The sequence below is a fragment of the Saccostrea cucullata genome, unplaced genomic scaffold (assembly GCF_032062105.1).
Source record: "Saccostrea cucullata isolate Sc308-1 unplaced genomic scaffold, CSIRO_AGI_Scuc_v1 ctg3870, whole genome shotgun sequence".
Lineage (NCBI taxonomy): Eukaryota > Metazoa > Mollusca > Bivalvia > Ostreida > Ostreidae > Saccostrea > Saccostrea cuccullata.
In genome coordinates, this window is record NW_026932210.1 from 1 (window position 1) to 17,061 (window position 17,061).

Here is a 17,061-nt window from a genome sequence, read left to right on the forward strand (position 1 = left end):
GGTGAAAAGTAAGGCATCATAAAAAAAAACATACAAATCATAAATTATGCAATAAATAAGGAGAAATCGTGAGTAAGGGAAAAATACGTATGAAAAGACTTTAAATTAGGTTTTTAAAAAGAATTTTAATAACACTGGCTTTTTGACACGTGTGTGTTCAGCAGGGTGAGTTGTAGCTTGTCTATAATGTTGGTAAAAATAAAAGACATGGTGTATAATGATCATTGCAAATCAGGAGCACAAATACCTGAAATTTACATACAATATTCACTTAAACGAGACTGTGTTTCTGGACACAAAAGTCTACAAAGGACAGAGATTTAAACAGTCCGGAGTCTTAGACTTTGAAACTTTCATCAAACCTACAGAAACATTTATGTATCTGCATCGCAGCAGTGCACATCCCAATGCTACCTTCAGAGGATTTATTAAGGGGGAAATTATCCGTCATAAGAGGAACACCTCTGACCCACACAAAACCAAACAATTAATTTCACAGTTCAAGGAACGACTCATATCAAGGGGGTACTCGGAATCTGAAATAGACAGTATTGTTTCAGAAATGCAAACAATTAATAGACAGGAATTGCTAAAAAATAGCAAGACTAAATCTAACAGACCGCCCTCTGTGCTTGTTACCAAGTACAATCCTGCAGTCAGAAAACTGGGGAAAATATTACGCAAACATTGGAAATTAATTCAAAAGGATAAACAGTGTTCTGAGTTATTTCCTATGCCTCCTATCATTGGATACAAGCGAAATAGAAACTTAAATGAGCTCTTAAACTCGAACAGATAGCATATCAATGAACAAATCAGACAATCCGTGATAGCGAAAAGCATGCAAAGCAGATATCAGGGAACAGGTGGCTGTCAATTACCCAACACTCCAAACAAACAACCAATGCGCTTTCTCGTGCCACGTGCATTAACTCTTCCAGCGCGACTATGTGACGGTCGCCCCGCCCGATTCTAACGAATCTCAACTGCAGCTCTATCTAAGAGCCGTTTAGTACAACATGTACCACAAAACAAGACGAGCAAACAATTTAAGCTCGCACCACAGAGAATATTAATTCTCCTTGATATTGTCTTATTCATTGACATATCCAAAACATAAAGCTTTTTATTCACAAAGCTTAATTAGTGGAACAGTAACAGAATACATGTCCACTACAAATATTATTGCATGAAACACCACCATGCCAGAGATATACAACTAAAATATGATAACTTAATTTGGGTTGGACCTCTGATGAGTGGCAGACCCTGGAACATTCCTAAAATGTGCCCGAAACACCGATTCAGGTGTCAGGTCCTCTTCCGTCGGCACACGTGGTGCCGGGTGGCAATTTTATTTTACCCCTTGCCACCCTCCCGTGTATCGATTTGGAATCCATTCTCGATCCGTGTGCTATGTCGGTTGAGGCACGTGTCACCATTATTGGTGTTCCGGGCACACACTATATTTTAACGAACTTCTTTAACAAACTGAACTTTCTAAATCAAAATAGCAAAATATCATTTATTACATGAACTCCTAATAAAGTAAAATACTTGCGCCAGATCCCACTATAGATCTGCCAGAACCAAACTAAGTCTAACACAGAGGACAGAGCGAAATATACAATACACAATCAATATATACGATAGAGTATTGTCTTGCAATCAAACACTGCGCCTGTCATCTCATAAATTAAACCAAAGTCCACCATCCACAAACACCTGCAAGGGATACAAAAACCTCATACAGCCAATTCTCAGGCTGTCATTCGGTTCTAACAAACCGTAACTCACACCAATCCCCCACTTCCCTTGATCTCAGCGGAAATTGAAATTCACAATTTCACATGGATGCTAATAAATCAAACTCAACACCTATATGCAGCTCGGTCACATTTCAATAGCGGGGAATTACGCTTAATTATGACGTACCCCCCACAAAACTACAAAAACACTTTTTATAAGATCCAAGTGTCATTAAGAATTCTGAATTCACAACAAATGTCCTCAGGTCTCCGTAAATCCACCAAAAGCAGTTTTATCCCTCCATTGCTACATTGGAATATGGCAAATATGGATAACAATGACATGGAGACTGACAATCTTGATTTGACGCACAGCTACCCTACACCGGGCCAAAAACAAAAGGACACACCACCCGACTACATGTACGATAGTGATCCTGATCTGGACCTAAACGAAACAACACTCGTCGCATCAGCGAGTAAAAGTGATCAGCGAGTAAAAGTGAAGAATACCAAAAAATGGTGGAGAGCACCATCAAGGAAGTTGACACTCTTATGTTTAAAAGACACAGAATCGCCACCATTAAACATTGCATCGACCAGGAGGACACTGATGCGGAAAATCCAAATCTACCCGCCTTCCACAGCTTTCAGATAAATTTTACAGCAAGCTGTGATGAAGTTAGCCAGGAAATATTTAAGGGTATCATCAAAGACCTCCATCAGAAGGGGCTCCTCAAACTCATAACCACACTACAAGAAAAATGTGCACATATCATCCGCGAAAAAAACGAGGAAATCAAGGAAAAAGTAACCGAGACCAAAAACAAATTAACGATAAATGATTCGTGAAGCGGGCACTCACCGGGCCAAATTCTTTTCTGACCTGGAAGTTCTCAAACAAAAGTGGACTGAGAAGATAAATCAATACAAAATGCGTGCACCCGCTAGACATGACGAGCAGAAACGCCCAAGGACCAGCCAGCCTAGACCATGGTCTAGAGGACGTGACAATGCTCAGAGAAGATCCAGGACCGCCCAACCGTCTATTATCCAAGAACTAAGGAAATTGACCAATATGCTACAAGATCCAACTCATAAGTGACATGATTAGTTACCTGTCATATAATCAATTGTGATGGTTGAACGCCATATCTTACGTGTACATACACGGGACAATTGATATTGTTGGACTGCTTATACATATGGTAAGATCTACCGCCATATCAAACTTATGAACCATTTAAAGAAGAAACGTTTATTGTACATTGAGCTTATAAACTTAAAACAAACATATTTTGTACTATGAAAACCTTAACATATTAAAATATATGTACAATAAATCATAGTTAACAGTCACAGTCTATCTCCATCTTCAACTATAGGTATGGTTTGGCATACCTCTTAGTGCATAAAAAGGCGTTTATTGATATAATGAATTTACAATTACAATTGCACAATGTGCGCCAACTAGAAATTAACCTGACTGCAACATCTACAAGAATTCTCAGTGTCACTCTTAACCTCAGGGTTTGAACACACACCATATCCCCATCCTGCTGGACAGAATTAACCTATACTTTGTCCCGCAGCAAGCTTGATGTCAAACAATATAATCATGCTTTTTACCTATTGCATCATGCAGGTATTCACAGATCTTTACTGCACCTAAGAAGTAAACGCATGCCTGCCGGTGCCCCAAGATAAACCCGCATGTTAATCTGCGCGGTTGAATTACACCCCCAGGGAACCCCTGTTGATCATACCTTGTTCACTTTTCTTAGCAATCAATGCAGATTTGGCTCCCAGATCGGCACTACGCTAACATGCCTAGCAGGAGGCTCTCCAAAACGCAAAAACAGAAAAAATATAAAATAAGACGAGCGAACAACAGAAAAGCTCGCAATATCAGGCGTATTAAACGCCTGTCAGAGAACACTAATAACAATGTTCTCAATCTCTCAGATTATACTCTGTCTGAAGCTGAAACATCTTTACTTAGCAAAGGTCTCAAATTTATTCCCACACCAGGGACGCAAAATATAAGACAGAATTTGATCTGTAGCTTCAATGAACTAGCCAGGAAAATGAGATGCAAGATACTCTTTCATACAAATGAGGATGATAAACAATTGCATCCCTTATATATCAATACGAATTATAATCCCGGCAACACAACGTGCACAGCTTTAGAAAATTATCTCTATGCAACCAAAATGGAGCTATGTAAAATCCACTTTCACAAATTTAGAGATAATTTAACAAAAAAACAGCGGAATGCGCTGACCAGTCTCCGAAACGAGACAAACATTGTAATAAAAAAGGCAGACAAATCTACTACTGCTGTAGTTCAGAACCGCACAAATTATGCAGCGGAGGGACTAAGACAATTAAATGACGGCATTCATTACGCCGCAATTCACAAAGACAGAACACATGAAATACACGATCTGATCAACAAGATTGTATGTGAAATGCAAATCAATTCTGAAATCGACAGTATTACCCAACGATTTCTGTCGCAGTCCCTTACATTCCGCCCTGGCAGGTTATACTTACTACCTAAAATACAAAAAATCTGCATTTCTGACATTGAAAACTTCAAAGGGGCCGAGGCCCTGCAGCGTGGAATGAGTATACCGGGGAGGCCAATTATCTCTCAATGCGCCTCCCCTACAATGCCTATAGGGCACTTCATAGACTACTTCCTTGTGCCATTAGTACAAAAACAACACACATATGTCAGAGATACCAAACACTTTATCAGCAAAGTAGAATCCCTGCATTTGAAACCCGAAACCCGGCTAGTTACCTATGATGTAACTTCCATGTATACTAACATGACAGCCACGGAACTTCTCCAATCTGCAGCAAAAGCACTCACAAAATTGAAACAAACTGATGTTACAATACCGATCCCAGATATCAGTTACCTAATCAAATTGTTACAAATTCTGTTAGAGAACAATGAATTTGAATTTAATGGTCACCTGTATAAACAAATATTAGGAGTCAGTATGGGGGCGGTCCCGTCCCCCGAGATATGTGACCTGCGCCTTTTTGATATCCTTGAAAATATTATCAAAAAATACAATCATAAAAACAAAATTCTGGCCCACTTTAGATACAGAGATGACGGTTTTATGGCAATGGACGCCACAGAAAGTGAAATACTGCAGTTTTTTGAACTTGCAAATCAGGAGCACAAATACCTGAAATTTACATACAATATTCACTTAAACGAGACTGTGTTTCTGGACACAAAAGTCTACAAAGGACAGAGATTTAAACAGTCCGGAGTCTTAGACTTTGAAACTTTCATCAAACCTACAGAAACATTTATGTATCTGCATCGCAGCAGTGCACATCCCAATGCTACCTTCAGAGGATTTATTAAGGGGGAAATTATCCGTCATAAGAGGAACACCTCTGACCCACACAAAACCAAACAATTAATTTCACAGTTCAAGGAACGACTTATATCAAGGGGGTACTCGGAATCTGAAATAGACAGTATTGTTTCAGAAACGCAAACAATTAATAGACAGGAATTGCTAAAAAATAGCAAGACTAAATCTAACAGACCGCCCTCTGTGCTTGTTACCAACCCAAAAAACATGAAATGAAACATTCCTTTTCCATAAATCTGAAACATTGCATAAATACGTCTCTGAAACATTTGGAAGGAACGTTGTCAAAATGTTTTTGAAACATTCTTAATCCATTTAAGGGTTTTTATAGCTTCCAAATATCAAAGATCTTATAAAACGTTTTAAAAACGTTCTTAAAACATGAAATGAAACATTCTTTTTCTGTAAATCGGAAACATTGTATATACGTTTCTAAAACATTTGTAAGGAACATTTTAAAAAATATTTTTAAAACATTCTTAATATCGCTGTTAGTTAGAAACATTCAATTCCGGAAATATTTTTCGGCCTAGGCAGTGAAAATGTTTATTTAAAACATTAACTAAAATAATTATTTTCACTACAATTGAAACATTTTAATTATAGTTTTGACATTTTTTGGAAACATTTTCAAAATGTTTTTGAAACATTTATGTAATTGCAGCACAATTTAATTCGTTTAGTAACTTTAAGAGTATGTTGTGAGAATGATTTAAGAACATTCAATTTAATGTGTTTTCTTTTTTTAAAGACTTCATTTTTCATTGCTGCTGTTATTTTCAAAATGTTCTTAAAACATTCAAATAATGTTTTATTGCGATTTTTCTAAAATTTAGTTTATGAAGAAAAAAAAAAGAATGTATAGAAAGAATAGTGTTAAAATGAGGAATTGTAGTTATTTTGTAATTGAAAGATTTTTTCCGGTATTTTATAATGATTTCTTGTTTCGGCTTATTGATAAAACGGACATAATTTATATAAAGTCCTTTGATTAAACAAATAAAAAAAATCAATAAATGAAAGGATAGGCAAACAAAAAAAATTAAAATATAAATAAATGTATAAAATCATAAGCATTAAATAAAACTCTTAACGTTTTTTTTTTAAATGTTCTTCGTCAAATCTGTGATCCACTCCCAGAATTTTACTCTGGGGCATTAGATAGGGATTGGCACACTGGTCAGTTTCAGTGTCGAGATAACCTCTTATGCAATTCTCCTGCTGGGCAGCGCGTTACAGAGTATAGTGGTTTGCTGCTTATCTAGGCCAAATTTTGAATTCTGGTAAACAAGATGTGCGCGCTTACTCCGTGCCGATTTGAATTAGAAGACTTTGCACCATAAAAACCACAATAATAACCTCGGGATTTATTAACTTTGAATGGTAAGAATTATTCCTTTATCATTGACTTTAAAAGATCATTTAAAATTACTTTTATACTACCAGTGTATGATCAACAATAACTTTGTACAAGTATATAGCAATGACAAAGCGTTAAGGTTATATACATGCATTTGATTTGAATATTTCATTCTTAAGGCAACACAATTATATCCTTGATTCAAGTATTCGTTGTCTTTGTGAAATGTTAATCATCAAACAATATTTTGATTTAAAAATGAAATTTCTTTACAGCATGGTGACCAGTGTTGGTGTCGGTTGCATCATCCGTATTTTCAAATTCCCGCATTCAAAAGACCCGCCTTTGGTGAAGGCAAAGGTGTACGTAAATACTATTACTCTTCAATAATATTGTCATAGTAATTATTTTTCTGCTTTTTCAATGTAAGTGAGGAAAGAAATTAAATTTGATTTAATTATTTAAAACATTTTTTGTATATTTTCATTGATTATCTTAAGAAACATTAGATGTAGAACGCTGATACAAACACAATTTTCCTTATCTTTACAGATTGTGCTATTCTCTCCGAGGGGCAGTGTCTTATCAGCCTTTTCAGTGTATGTGATTCTAACTAAGTCTTATAGATCCGCCGCTCTGTTCTACCTATACCATGTTTACAGTGAACATAGGATTTCTGTGATTCTGTTCTTTTAAAATTCAGTGAATGGATTAGACGCCGTTTTCAACCTTTAAAAACCCGGTGACTTGAAATAAAATAAATTAAAACTTGTACCGAGATTGGAATTTAAATGTGATTAACATATTGAATATGGGTTTGTATTAAAGATTCAAAAATTAAATATAATTTGTGTTTATTTCTTTTAAAATATAAATATTTCATTATTTAATGAGATAAAGTAAAAATTCAGGAAAAATACTTTCGTAACCTCGACTTGAATGTTTGAAAACGTTTTAAAAACCAAACAAATTAAACGTGAATAAAACATTTTTGAAAATGTCTTTGTTACATTTAAAAATAATGTTATGATAACATTTGTTGAAATATTTTGTAAAATGTTTTAAAAACATTTAAAAAACCATACAAAATCACGTGATTAAAACATTGTTGTAAAATGTTTTTGTGACATTTTAAGAAAATGTTCCGGAAACATTTGCTGAAATATTTCACTAAAATGTTTTAAACACGTTTAAAAAACCATACAAATTCACGTGATTAAAACATTATTGAAAATGTTTTTGCAACATTTTAAGAAAATGTTCTGACAACATTTTGCTGAAATATTTCACTAAAATGTTTTAATAACGTTTAAAAAACCATACAAAATCACGTGATTAAAACGTTTTTTAAAATGTTTTCGCAACATTTTGAAAATGTTTTAAAAACATTTTAAAAATGTTTTTGTGTTAGCTGGGAAGTACAATCCTGCAGTCAGAAAACTGGGGAAAATATTACGCAAACATTGGAAATTAATTCAAAAGGATAAACAGTGTTCTGAGTTATTTCCCATGCCTCCTATCATTGGATACAAGCGAAATAGAAACTTAAATGAGCTCTTAAACTCGAACAGATAGCATATCAATGAACAAATCAGACAATCCGTGATAGCGAAAAGCATGCAAAGCAGATATCAGGGAACAGGTGGCTGTCAATTACCCAACACTCCAAACAAACAACCAATGCGCTTTCTCGTGCCACGTGCATTAACTCTTCCAGCGCGACTATGTGACGGTCGCCCCGCCCGATTCTAACGAATCTCAACTGCAGCTCTATCTAAGAGCCGTTTAGTACAACATGTACCACAAAACAAGACGAGCAAACAATTTAAGCTCGCACCACAGAGAATATTAATTCTCCTTGATATTGTCTTATTCATTGACATATCCAAAACATAAAGCTTTTTATTCACAAAGCTTAATTAGTGGAACAGTAACAGAATACATGTCCACTACAAATATTATTGCATGAAACACCACCATGCCAGAGATATACAACTAAAATATGATAACTTAATTTGGGTTGGACCTCTGATGAGTGGCAGACCCTGGAACATTCCTAAAATGTGCCCGAAACACCGATTCAGGTGTCAGGTCCTCTTCCGTCGGCACACGTGGTGCCGGGTGGCAACTTTATTTTACACTATCATATTGAAACAAACTCAGTACTAAAAAGGATAGTTTTTACAAAAGGTCGTCAATATTGGTCTGCATATTTCCATGACCAATATCAAGCCATCACCTATTGCAATCTTTATAAAGTTTATATAGAACACGTACCAACAGACCCAACCTGACCCCCCAAGAAGTCCCAGAAATCTGTCCCCGTGACTGCTCTGGGACTGCTTTATGTCAGGTTGGGTCTGGTCGTACTTAAATTTGAAAAGGCGGTGAGTTTAGAATGAAAAATTCTTATCTATATGACTATGAGGAATATGCACAATGCAAGAGAAATAAAATGTTTTGTTTGTTTGTACGCATAGGAATAAAAGATGAAGCTGTTTCTAAAATAAAATACACAACCCTCGTTTACGGGTAATTTAATGTATTTTTTTTTTTTGCAATAGCTGTTAGTTCCAGGATCCTGATTTAACGAAGTTCATATTTTTGCCTGCATAAATAAAAATTAAAACAGGATTAAATACACTAAATATTGTATAAGTGTATATTGTATATTTGATATGAACGTTATTGTTTATTTCATTGGTGGAAAAGCGCACTGCAATCTTAATAAAAGTTATAGATACAGGTTGTGTAAAAAATGTTCTTACCGGGAATTTTATTATCGATAGACGGATACTCGCAGTTACAATAGTTTATAAATAAAGGAGAAAGTCTTCATGGATGCTATTAACCTTTTGTTAAAAATGGTCAGTTGAACTCACATGTAATAAATGGACTAAACTTGAACAGTTGGTTCATTAAAGAATACATGTACACGTATGTCTTAAGCATAGAAATACATTTTGCTTGGTTATATTAACTGCATGTCCTTTGTACAGGTTTTCCCGTACACATGCACTGGCCACTTGTCACCGGTATATCTACTACAATGTATACATGTATATCGCACTACCTTGAAGATTGTTCATTTGTTTACTTTAAATTATGTGTTTAATTAATAATAAAACAGTCCCGTCTGACAGTGTTGTTCATATTTTAAATTCTATTTTTGGAATGTTTTTCCTTACCATCCTTGACCTTTGTTACACCAGTGCATACATATGCATACTTGGTGATATAAATATTTCAATTGAAATACTGTTATCAATTCTTTAATTCAGTAAATCAAACCAAATTATCGTAATGCTATCTTTTAGATGTTTGACCTTCTTCCCTCAGTGAGATAGTCTGACATATAAGGTATTCACAGTATATTTTGCAATATAATGTACATGCATCATGCATCATATACATTGTACTACATATTAAAAAATATCACCTGTAAACAGTTTGGTATATGAAAAGTCATTTTAGCTAAACCAACCTGTAGCATCTTAAAAAAAAACTCTCAGAAGAAGATAGCAGTATGGCTCGGCTCCATCAAGTTGCTACAGTTTTGGAAAAGGGGAAATCTTGATAACAATCAGCCCATATTCTTCAAGAAAATGCTTCAGCCATCATTACATGATTAATATTGTACATTCCCGTCAATAAATGCAAAAGATTGCCTTAAAACCATTGGAGTTCAAAATACTAAAATCAATTCCAATAGTTATATTTTTTTAAAAAAAATTATATTTCCTATTTTTTCGTAACTTGAATTTCGGTTGAAATGGAAGTTATGGTTATCGTACAAGTGCGGTTTTTAAAATTGTTTCACAGCAAAAATTAAGGTCAAGAAAATCAGAAAAATGTGTCTTAATTTTAATATTCGGTCAAAACAGATTTAAGACTTTTAAATATATGAATCTTTATAAACTAAATTACTCAGTCATCGTGTACAAATCAAATGCATTTGCTGATTATGTCGTACAAACTGGTGTAAGAGAGATAACTGCGATATTATTTTGGTTAATATATTGCTTAAGAATTATTTGTTCAGCTTAAGGACGCTCTAAACACTGCACACTAAAGAGCTCTATTTATTGGGTAATTTTATGCAGTTAGAGTGATCTGTCCTTAGATGTAAGATTAAAGAAATTGTTATTTACCGTTAATTACTTAATTTATAGTAGATTAAAATATTTCTAGCATAATGTAAGACCAATAGTAAGAAATTTAATAAATTATTTTCATTACTGTTACCAAAGTAAGTAAACAGCAGTGATTTCTGCTCACAAATAGTCCATTGTCTTAGAACATTTTTCCTGCGTAAATAAGGCACGTACCCTTTGTTCTAAATGAATGAAAACGTTTCAATATCCATATCTTTATACAATATATTTTTCTCAGAGTCCAAAAAAACAGTTTTTGTTAGTGTTTAGAGCGTCCTTAAAAGAAAAATTTCGAAATGTTATTTTTTTGTCCCCCGCTTTCGCGAAAGCGAGGGGACATTAAATCTCATTCGTCTGTCCGTCGGTCCGTCGGTCCGTCTGTCTGTCCGTCGGTCCGTCAGTCTGTCCGTCCGTCACAAAAAACTTTAACCTTGCCCATAACTTATGATTTAGTGGAGCTATGATTTTCATATTTCATATGTGTATTCCTTGTGATAAGACCTTTCTTTAGGTACCACCAAATTTGACCTTTTGACCTTGACCTTGGAGTTTCAACTAGTTTTACTAAAAAATTCCAAACTTTTTCTTTGGCCATAACTTTTGAATGGTCGGTACTAGGACTTTCATATTTCACATATTTATTTTTTGTGGCAAGACCTTTCAATGAATACCAACAACTTTGACCTTTTGACCTTGACCTTGGAAATTTACGTACTTATGAAAAAACTATATTCTTGACCATAATTTTTAAACGGTAAGGGCTACGGCTTTTATACTTCACAAATGTTATTCTTGTAAGAAGACCTTTCATTGGATACCAAGAACTTTGACCTTTTGACCTTGACCTTGGAGTTTTAACTACTTTTTAAAAATTATAACCTTGGTTACAGCTTTTGAACAGTATATACAAGGACTTTTATATTTCACACATGTATTCTTTGAGGCAACACCTTTCATTGGATACCAACAACTTTGACCTTTGAACCTTGACCTTGGAGATTTACGTACTTCTGAAAAAACTTTAACCTTGACCATAACTTTTAAACGGTAAGGGCTAGGGCTTTTGTACTTCACGTATGTAATCCTTGTGAGAAGACCTTTCATTGCATGCCAAGGACTTTGATCCTTTGACCTTGACCTTGGAGTTTTAACTACTTTTTAAAAACGTTAACCTTGCTCACAACTTTTGAACGGTAGAAACTAGGACTTTCATATTTTAAATATATGTATTCTTTATGGCAAGACCTTTCATGGGATACCAAAAACTTTGACCTATTGACCTTGACCCTTAAAATGATATCTTGCCCACAAAGATACCGAAAGCGGGGGACCACAATTCTTTGAATTTGCTTGTTGTATGCACAAGTGTGTGTTTAAGAGGTTGGGGGAAATGTAGGAGGGTACGCATGAAGAACATACACATGAAACGACAATTTAAGTCAGTTGACAGATGCAATTTATTGACTGTTCATACATGTTAATGTTGTAATGAGATACATTTATAATGTATATATGTAAAAATTCAAATAATAGTGCATGTTCAAAATTGCACATGTACAACCCCTTCAAAATCTCAAAAGTTCAACGATATCCACTTAATTATAAGTTATCATATTTTTTACACATGTTCATACTTTCCCTACTATTTTGAAAAGTGCTGTGAGCAAGTTGTGCGCTGTTGATTTTTTCCGTAGTTTTACATTTCTTCAATGCGTATAATGTAAATGCACATACTTTATCAGAAGTCGGCTAAATTTTATATAATTCCCGGGCAGTGAGAAGTTGCTCCCAGCACTTTTTGGGTTAAGAAATTTGTCTTAAATAAAACACAATCAATTTCACAGTGAAAAATTATCCCTATATCGTTGAACTTTTACGATCTTTGTATCCGTACATATTTTTTCTAATTTTAAACATGTCACGTGACAAACAGCTGATGTACATGAAGTCGTGTTTGCCGAACTCGATTGAGACCCCATACATGCATATGCATTAGTATAGTTCCCATTAAATTAAAACTAATGCTAATAAAAAATATATTAATATTATATTGATTTTTTCGGAATATTTTAAGGCTTAATTCCTATGGGCGGCCTTAACCTAGTTGCGAAATAGGACAGTCTCCTTAGTTTTGCCACATTGTAATACTGAGGTTGTAAAGATATTTTACATGTAGTTTATTGCATGTAAATTGTTTACATAAAAATTAGGCTTTCTTGCGCCTTTTTGTGTTTTCAATGAAAAATGAAATATGAATATGTATTTTCTTGCTTTTTATCAAAAATCCTTTTTTATTTTTTTCCGTTTTGAAGTTATAAAAAGTCATAATTTAATAATAAGCAATGCATGTAAGAAATCTGTATTTGCTACTTAAAATTTCAACTAAATAAGAAATTTGGCATTATATTTTTATGTGCTATTTTTTCATGACGAGACATTTTTACAGTCTAATCAGACATTTTTTGCATTGCCATTTTGTTCTGTAAATATCAATTTTGTATTCAGGTCTATACATATCAAACCAGGAAGTAAATTACAAATATCGATCAAGTCTCGCCTGAAATCTCATTCTCACATTCCAAAGTCTGTAAATAAAGTGATTTATAGGTCATTCATAAAAGGTAAGTAACGAAAACATTTTAATCATTTATGACCTGAGTATGATGCAGTTGTGATTGGGGGGGGGGGCGGAATAATTATTGATCTGAATTTCATGTGCTTCGGAGAACTTACTGTTTAAAAAGCTTATGTGGAGATATATATCAAATTGAAATTTTGTTGTCCATGTACTTATATCATATATTATTACTCCATGTATCGTAGAACCCATTTCCGTGATTGTCTTCTTTATTAATAGTTTTGATGCAACGTCAGGAATTGCTTACTGTTTACGAGTAGTATTTAAATATGTTTTTATTTAAAGAATAATTAATCTCATTGAAGTAATTATTAATAGTAATTTGTTGACAGATACTTGGGTAAATGTACTTTTCTCAATAAAGCAGATACATGTAACTAAGACATATTACACTGTAATTTTCGTTTTCTATCATCCTTTTCTCTCTTGCGTTTGAAAAGAATATTTTGCAATTGCATGGATTTAAAAGTATAACTATGTACAATTGTTTGCGGTAATCGTTGATAATATTTTCATGGTGATCATTTAATAAAAGTCAACAGAAAAGGCAATATAAGGATACAGAGATCGAGGTCAGTATGAAGGGTAAAACAATATGTAAAAATATTTATAGGTAATCCACATTGACGTATGTCCCAAGTTGTGCATTGTAAGAACGTCATACGTCATTTTAAGCAGCTGGGGACATTTTCGCAAGACATTTCGCTTCTTAATTAGTAATTTTCTTATTATCCGATAAGATCTGATGAAACCTTTATGTTTCAAAAGTAATTTCTCCGTACTTTCCACTGATATAAATTGCCTCTTCAATTCGGAATAAATCAATTAGCTATTAACTAATAATTACATGTATTTGACATGGGTCATTTACGCAGCGGGACATATTTGCAAGACACGGATTATGCTTGATTGAATACCTTAGCGCCTGGAAAATGTTTATTATGTTTTTTGGAACAAGTTGATGTTTAAAAGTACTCATTGCATGTTCAATTCAAATTTTTAAATTTTACTTTTTTCCCCATGGAAAATGCATTACACTTAATTTTCATTGAATGGGACATCATAAAAGACTTTATTCCAAAGGAAGTGGGTATCTTTAAACAGAGGTTGTCAACAAACATATTATGTCTTAATATGATGTCAGAGAACAATCCTGTGAAATATGAAAGAGATGCGAGAAGATTTTTAAACATATTTTCTAGAATAAACTCTATTGAATTTAATTTTCTGTTACAACGGGACAAGACTAAAATTCACGTTATTCCAGAATAAAGTAGTCTGTCAATTTATACCTACCATATAATGATTCTTCTTTTTGTTACAACATTATTGGCGAGAAAAAATCCTTCATTTTCATATAAAATACTACATATTTATTATCAATACTGTACTACAAATATGAGCTAATACGGATAAAGCGTATTATTTCCGATTAGTAGCAATTCCTGACGTTGCGTATTTATCATTTTCAGATGGCATTATCTAAAATGGATATTCCCCGCACAGCCCAACATTTTTTAGAATGCGGCATTGAAGACTGTGAAAGGAACTGCGAGTTCTATTGCAACCCTTGTCATCAAAGATTGTGCAAAAAATGCAGAGATGAACATCTGAAAAGTCCAGAAAACAAGAACCATGAGGTGGTCCTTTACCAGCAACGTAAACGACAACTTCCTGTGGAGAAATGCAATATCCACCCCACTAAAGATGTGGACATGCTCTGTGAAGAATGCCAAGTTTCAGTGTGTTCCAAATGTGCTACACAAAGAGAGCATCGGGGGCATACATTCACTTATCTAGAGACAATTTATGCGGATAAATATGCTGACTTTCAAGAGGAAAGTTCCAAAATCCAGGAGTACTTTCTACCCACATCACAAGACATACAGAAAGAAATAAAAAAAAAGATTCCTCACAAATTAAACACATCAAGGACAACAAAAGAACATCCATGAAGACTGAAGGTGAGTCCCTGAAAAGTCTGGTGGACACAGTCATATCTCAGAACATGAAGCAGGTGGACCAGATAGAGCATTCACTGTTAGAAGATCTAAACACCCAAGACAAGACCATGGATGATTACATCACTTATCTCAATAACCTTGTCAAAGAGCTCCACAACTCTACAGAAACCGGGCAGAAATTAATGTCTGAGAAGAAACCAAAGATTCGATCCATACCAGAGACAACAAAACCAGTCACGCCAGGATTTACTGCTGGTCAATACAGCAAAAGTGATGTTACCAAATTACTTGGAAAAATACATGTCCCCAACACTAAAGCAGAGAAGAGAGAAATAAGGCCTATTGAAAGTGTCTACAATACAGCAATGAAACCTACACATAAACAGATGAAAGAAGACCAAAAGAAATCTGACAAGAAACAAACATTGTCTCTATCTGCCTCTGTCACCAAGGTCAGGGAGTTCTATGTACCAGGTGTTAATAATGTACACCATGTATCACAAGATCAATCAGACAGACTCTGGATCAGCGATATGGATGGTAATCTTGTCCAAACAGATCTACAGGGGAATGTGATACAGAAGATAAAAACCTGGGGTAAATGGGAAGGTTATCATTCAGTGACTCAGGACAGGGATCTGATCTTTATGGACCAATACAATAAAGTCATCAATAGGATATCACAGGATAATAATATCACTGAATTCATTAAAACAGGAGACTTGGCACCAATCAGCATACACTCCTCCCACATCAACGGGGACTTATTGGTGGGGATGGACAAAGGTTTAGAGGCTAAAGTCACCAGGTACAACAAGACAGGAAAAGAACTACAGAACATACAGAGGGATAACAAAGGACAAGATCTGTATAGTCATCCACACTACATCACAGAAAACATCAATGGAGATATCTGTACATCAGATTTTCTTAATGGAGTGGTGGTTGTGAATAAATCAGGACAATACAGGTTCTCCTACACAGGTCAGGGGTCAAGGTTGTTTCCCTATGGAATCTGTACTGATGTCCTCGGTCACATCCTGGTGTGTGATGGTATCAGTAACACTGTTCAACTCCTTGATCACGATGGTCAGTTCTTGTCTCTATTACTCACACAACAACAAAGGGTAGTGTCTCCCCGTAGTGTGTGTGTGGATGATGAGAACAATCTCTATGTGGGACAATGTAACACCAACACACTGACAGTGTACAAGTATCTACAGTGATTATTTGTTGTTCAGTGTTACATGTAACAAAACACACACAGTATTATACATGTATACATGTATATATATTAATTCAAAATATCCACTTACTAGTATATGTATACCCATATTTTTTGTTACTTTCTATAAAAATCATGACTACATCTGTAACTGCTCCATAAAAACAATTGTATGGAATTACATTTATTTAGTTGAAATACATTTTATATAACTCGCTTATTAATTTATGGTATTTTACTAAGTGTATATATTTCAACAGTTTTACCATGTGTTATGTTGATATTTACCAACATCTATCATCTATGAAATTATTAAATTTTATTAATATATTTTGTTAGAATCATTCAATATACACAACTTCAAACAGAATGAGATTTTTGTTTGTAAACAAAGTTGTGGGTTTAATTTTTATATAAACATTTTTAAAAACCAAGTTTTATTTATTATATTGTCTGTTTAGCTAGTGGATTTAAAGACTTGGATCTAGAAATTGTTTTCTAGAATTGGAGTCGTAGAGGAAAAGAATTCTTATAATGTACGTTTACATATATTTAGTTAAAC

The 17,061-nt window shown here is 34.3% G+C and overlaps 1 protein-coding gene and 1 pseudogene across 1 annotated transcript; both read left to right on the forward strand.

Annotated features, from left to right (window-relative positions):
- The first annotated feature begins 3,574 nt into the window (after positions 1-3,574).
- Positions 3,575-5,374, forward strand: LOC134234657 (uncharacterized). The gene has a single exon (XM_062716722.1). The coding sequence runs from the start codon at positions 3,575-3,577 to the stop codon at positions 5,372-5,374; it is 1,800 nt and encodes a 599-aa protein (XP_062572706.1).
- A 7,846-nt stretch (positions 5,375-13,220) lies between these two features.
- On the forward strand, positions 13,221-16,563 carry LOC134234660 (uncharacterized; annotated as a pseudogene).
- The last annotated feature ends 498 nt before the right edge of the window (positions 16,564-17,061 follow it).

Bases quoted from the DNA above. Each gene is read 5' to 3' on its own strand.
- LOC134234657 (XM_062716722.1), top strand. From the start codon at position 3,575: ATGCCTAGCAGGAGGCTCTCCAAAACGCAAAAACAGAAAAAATATAAA.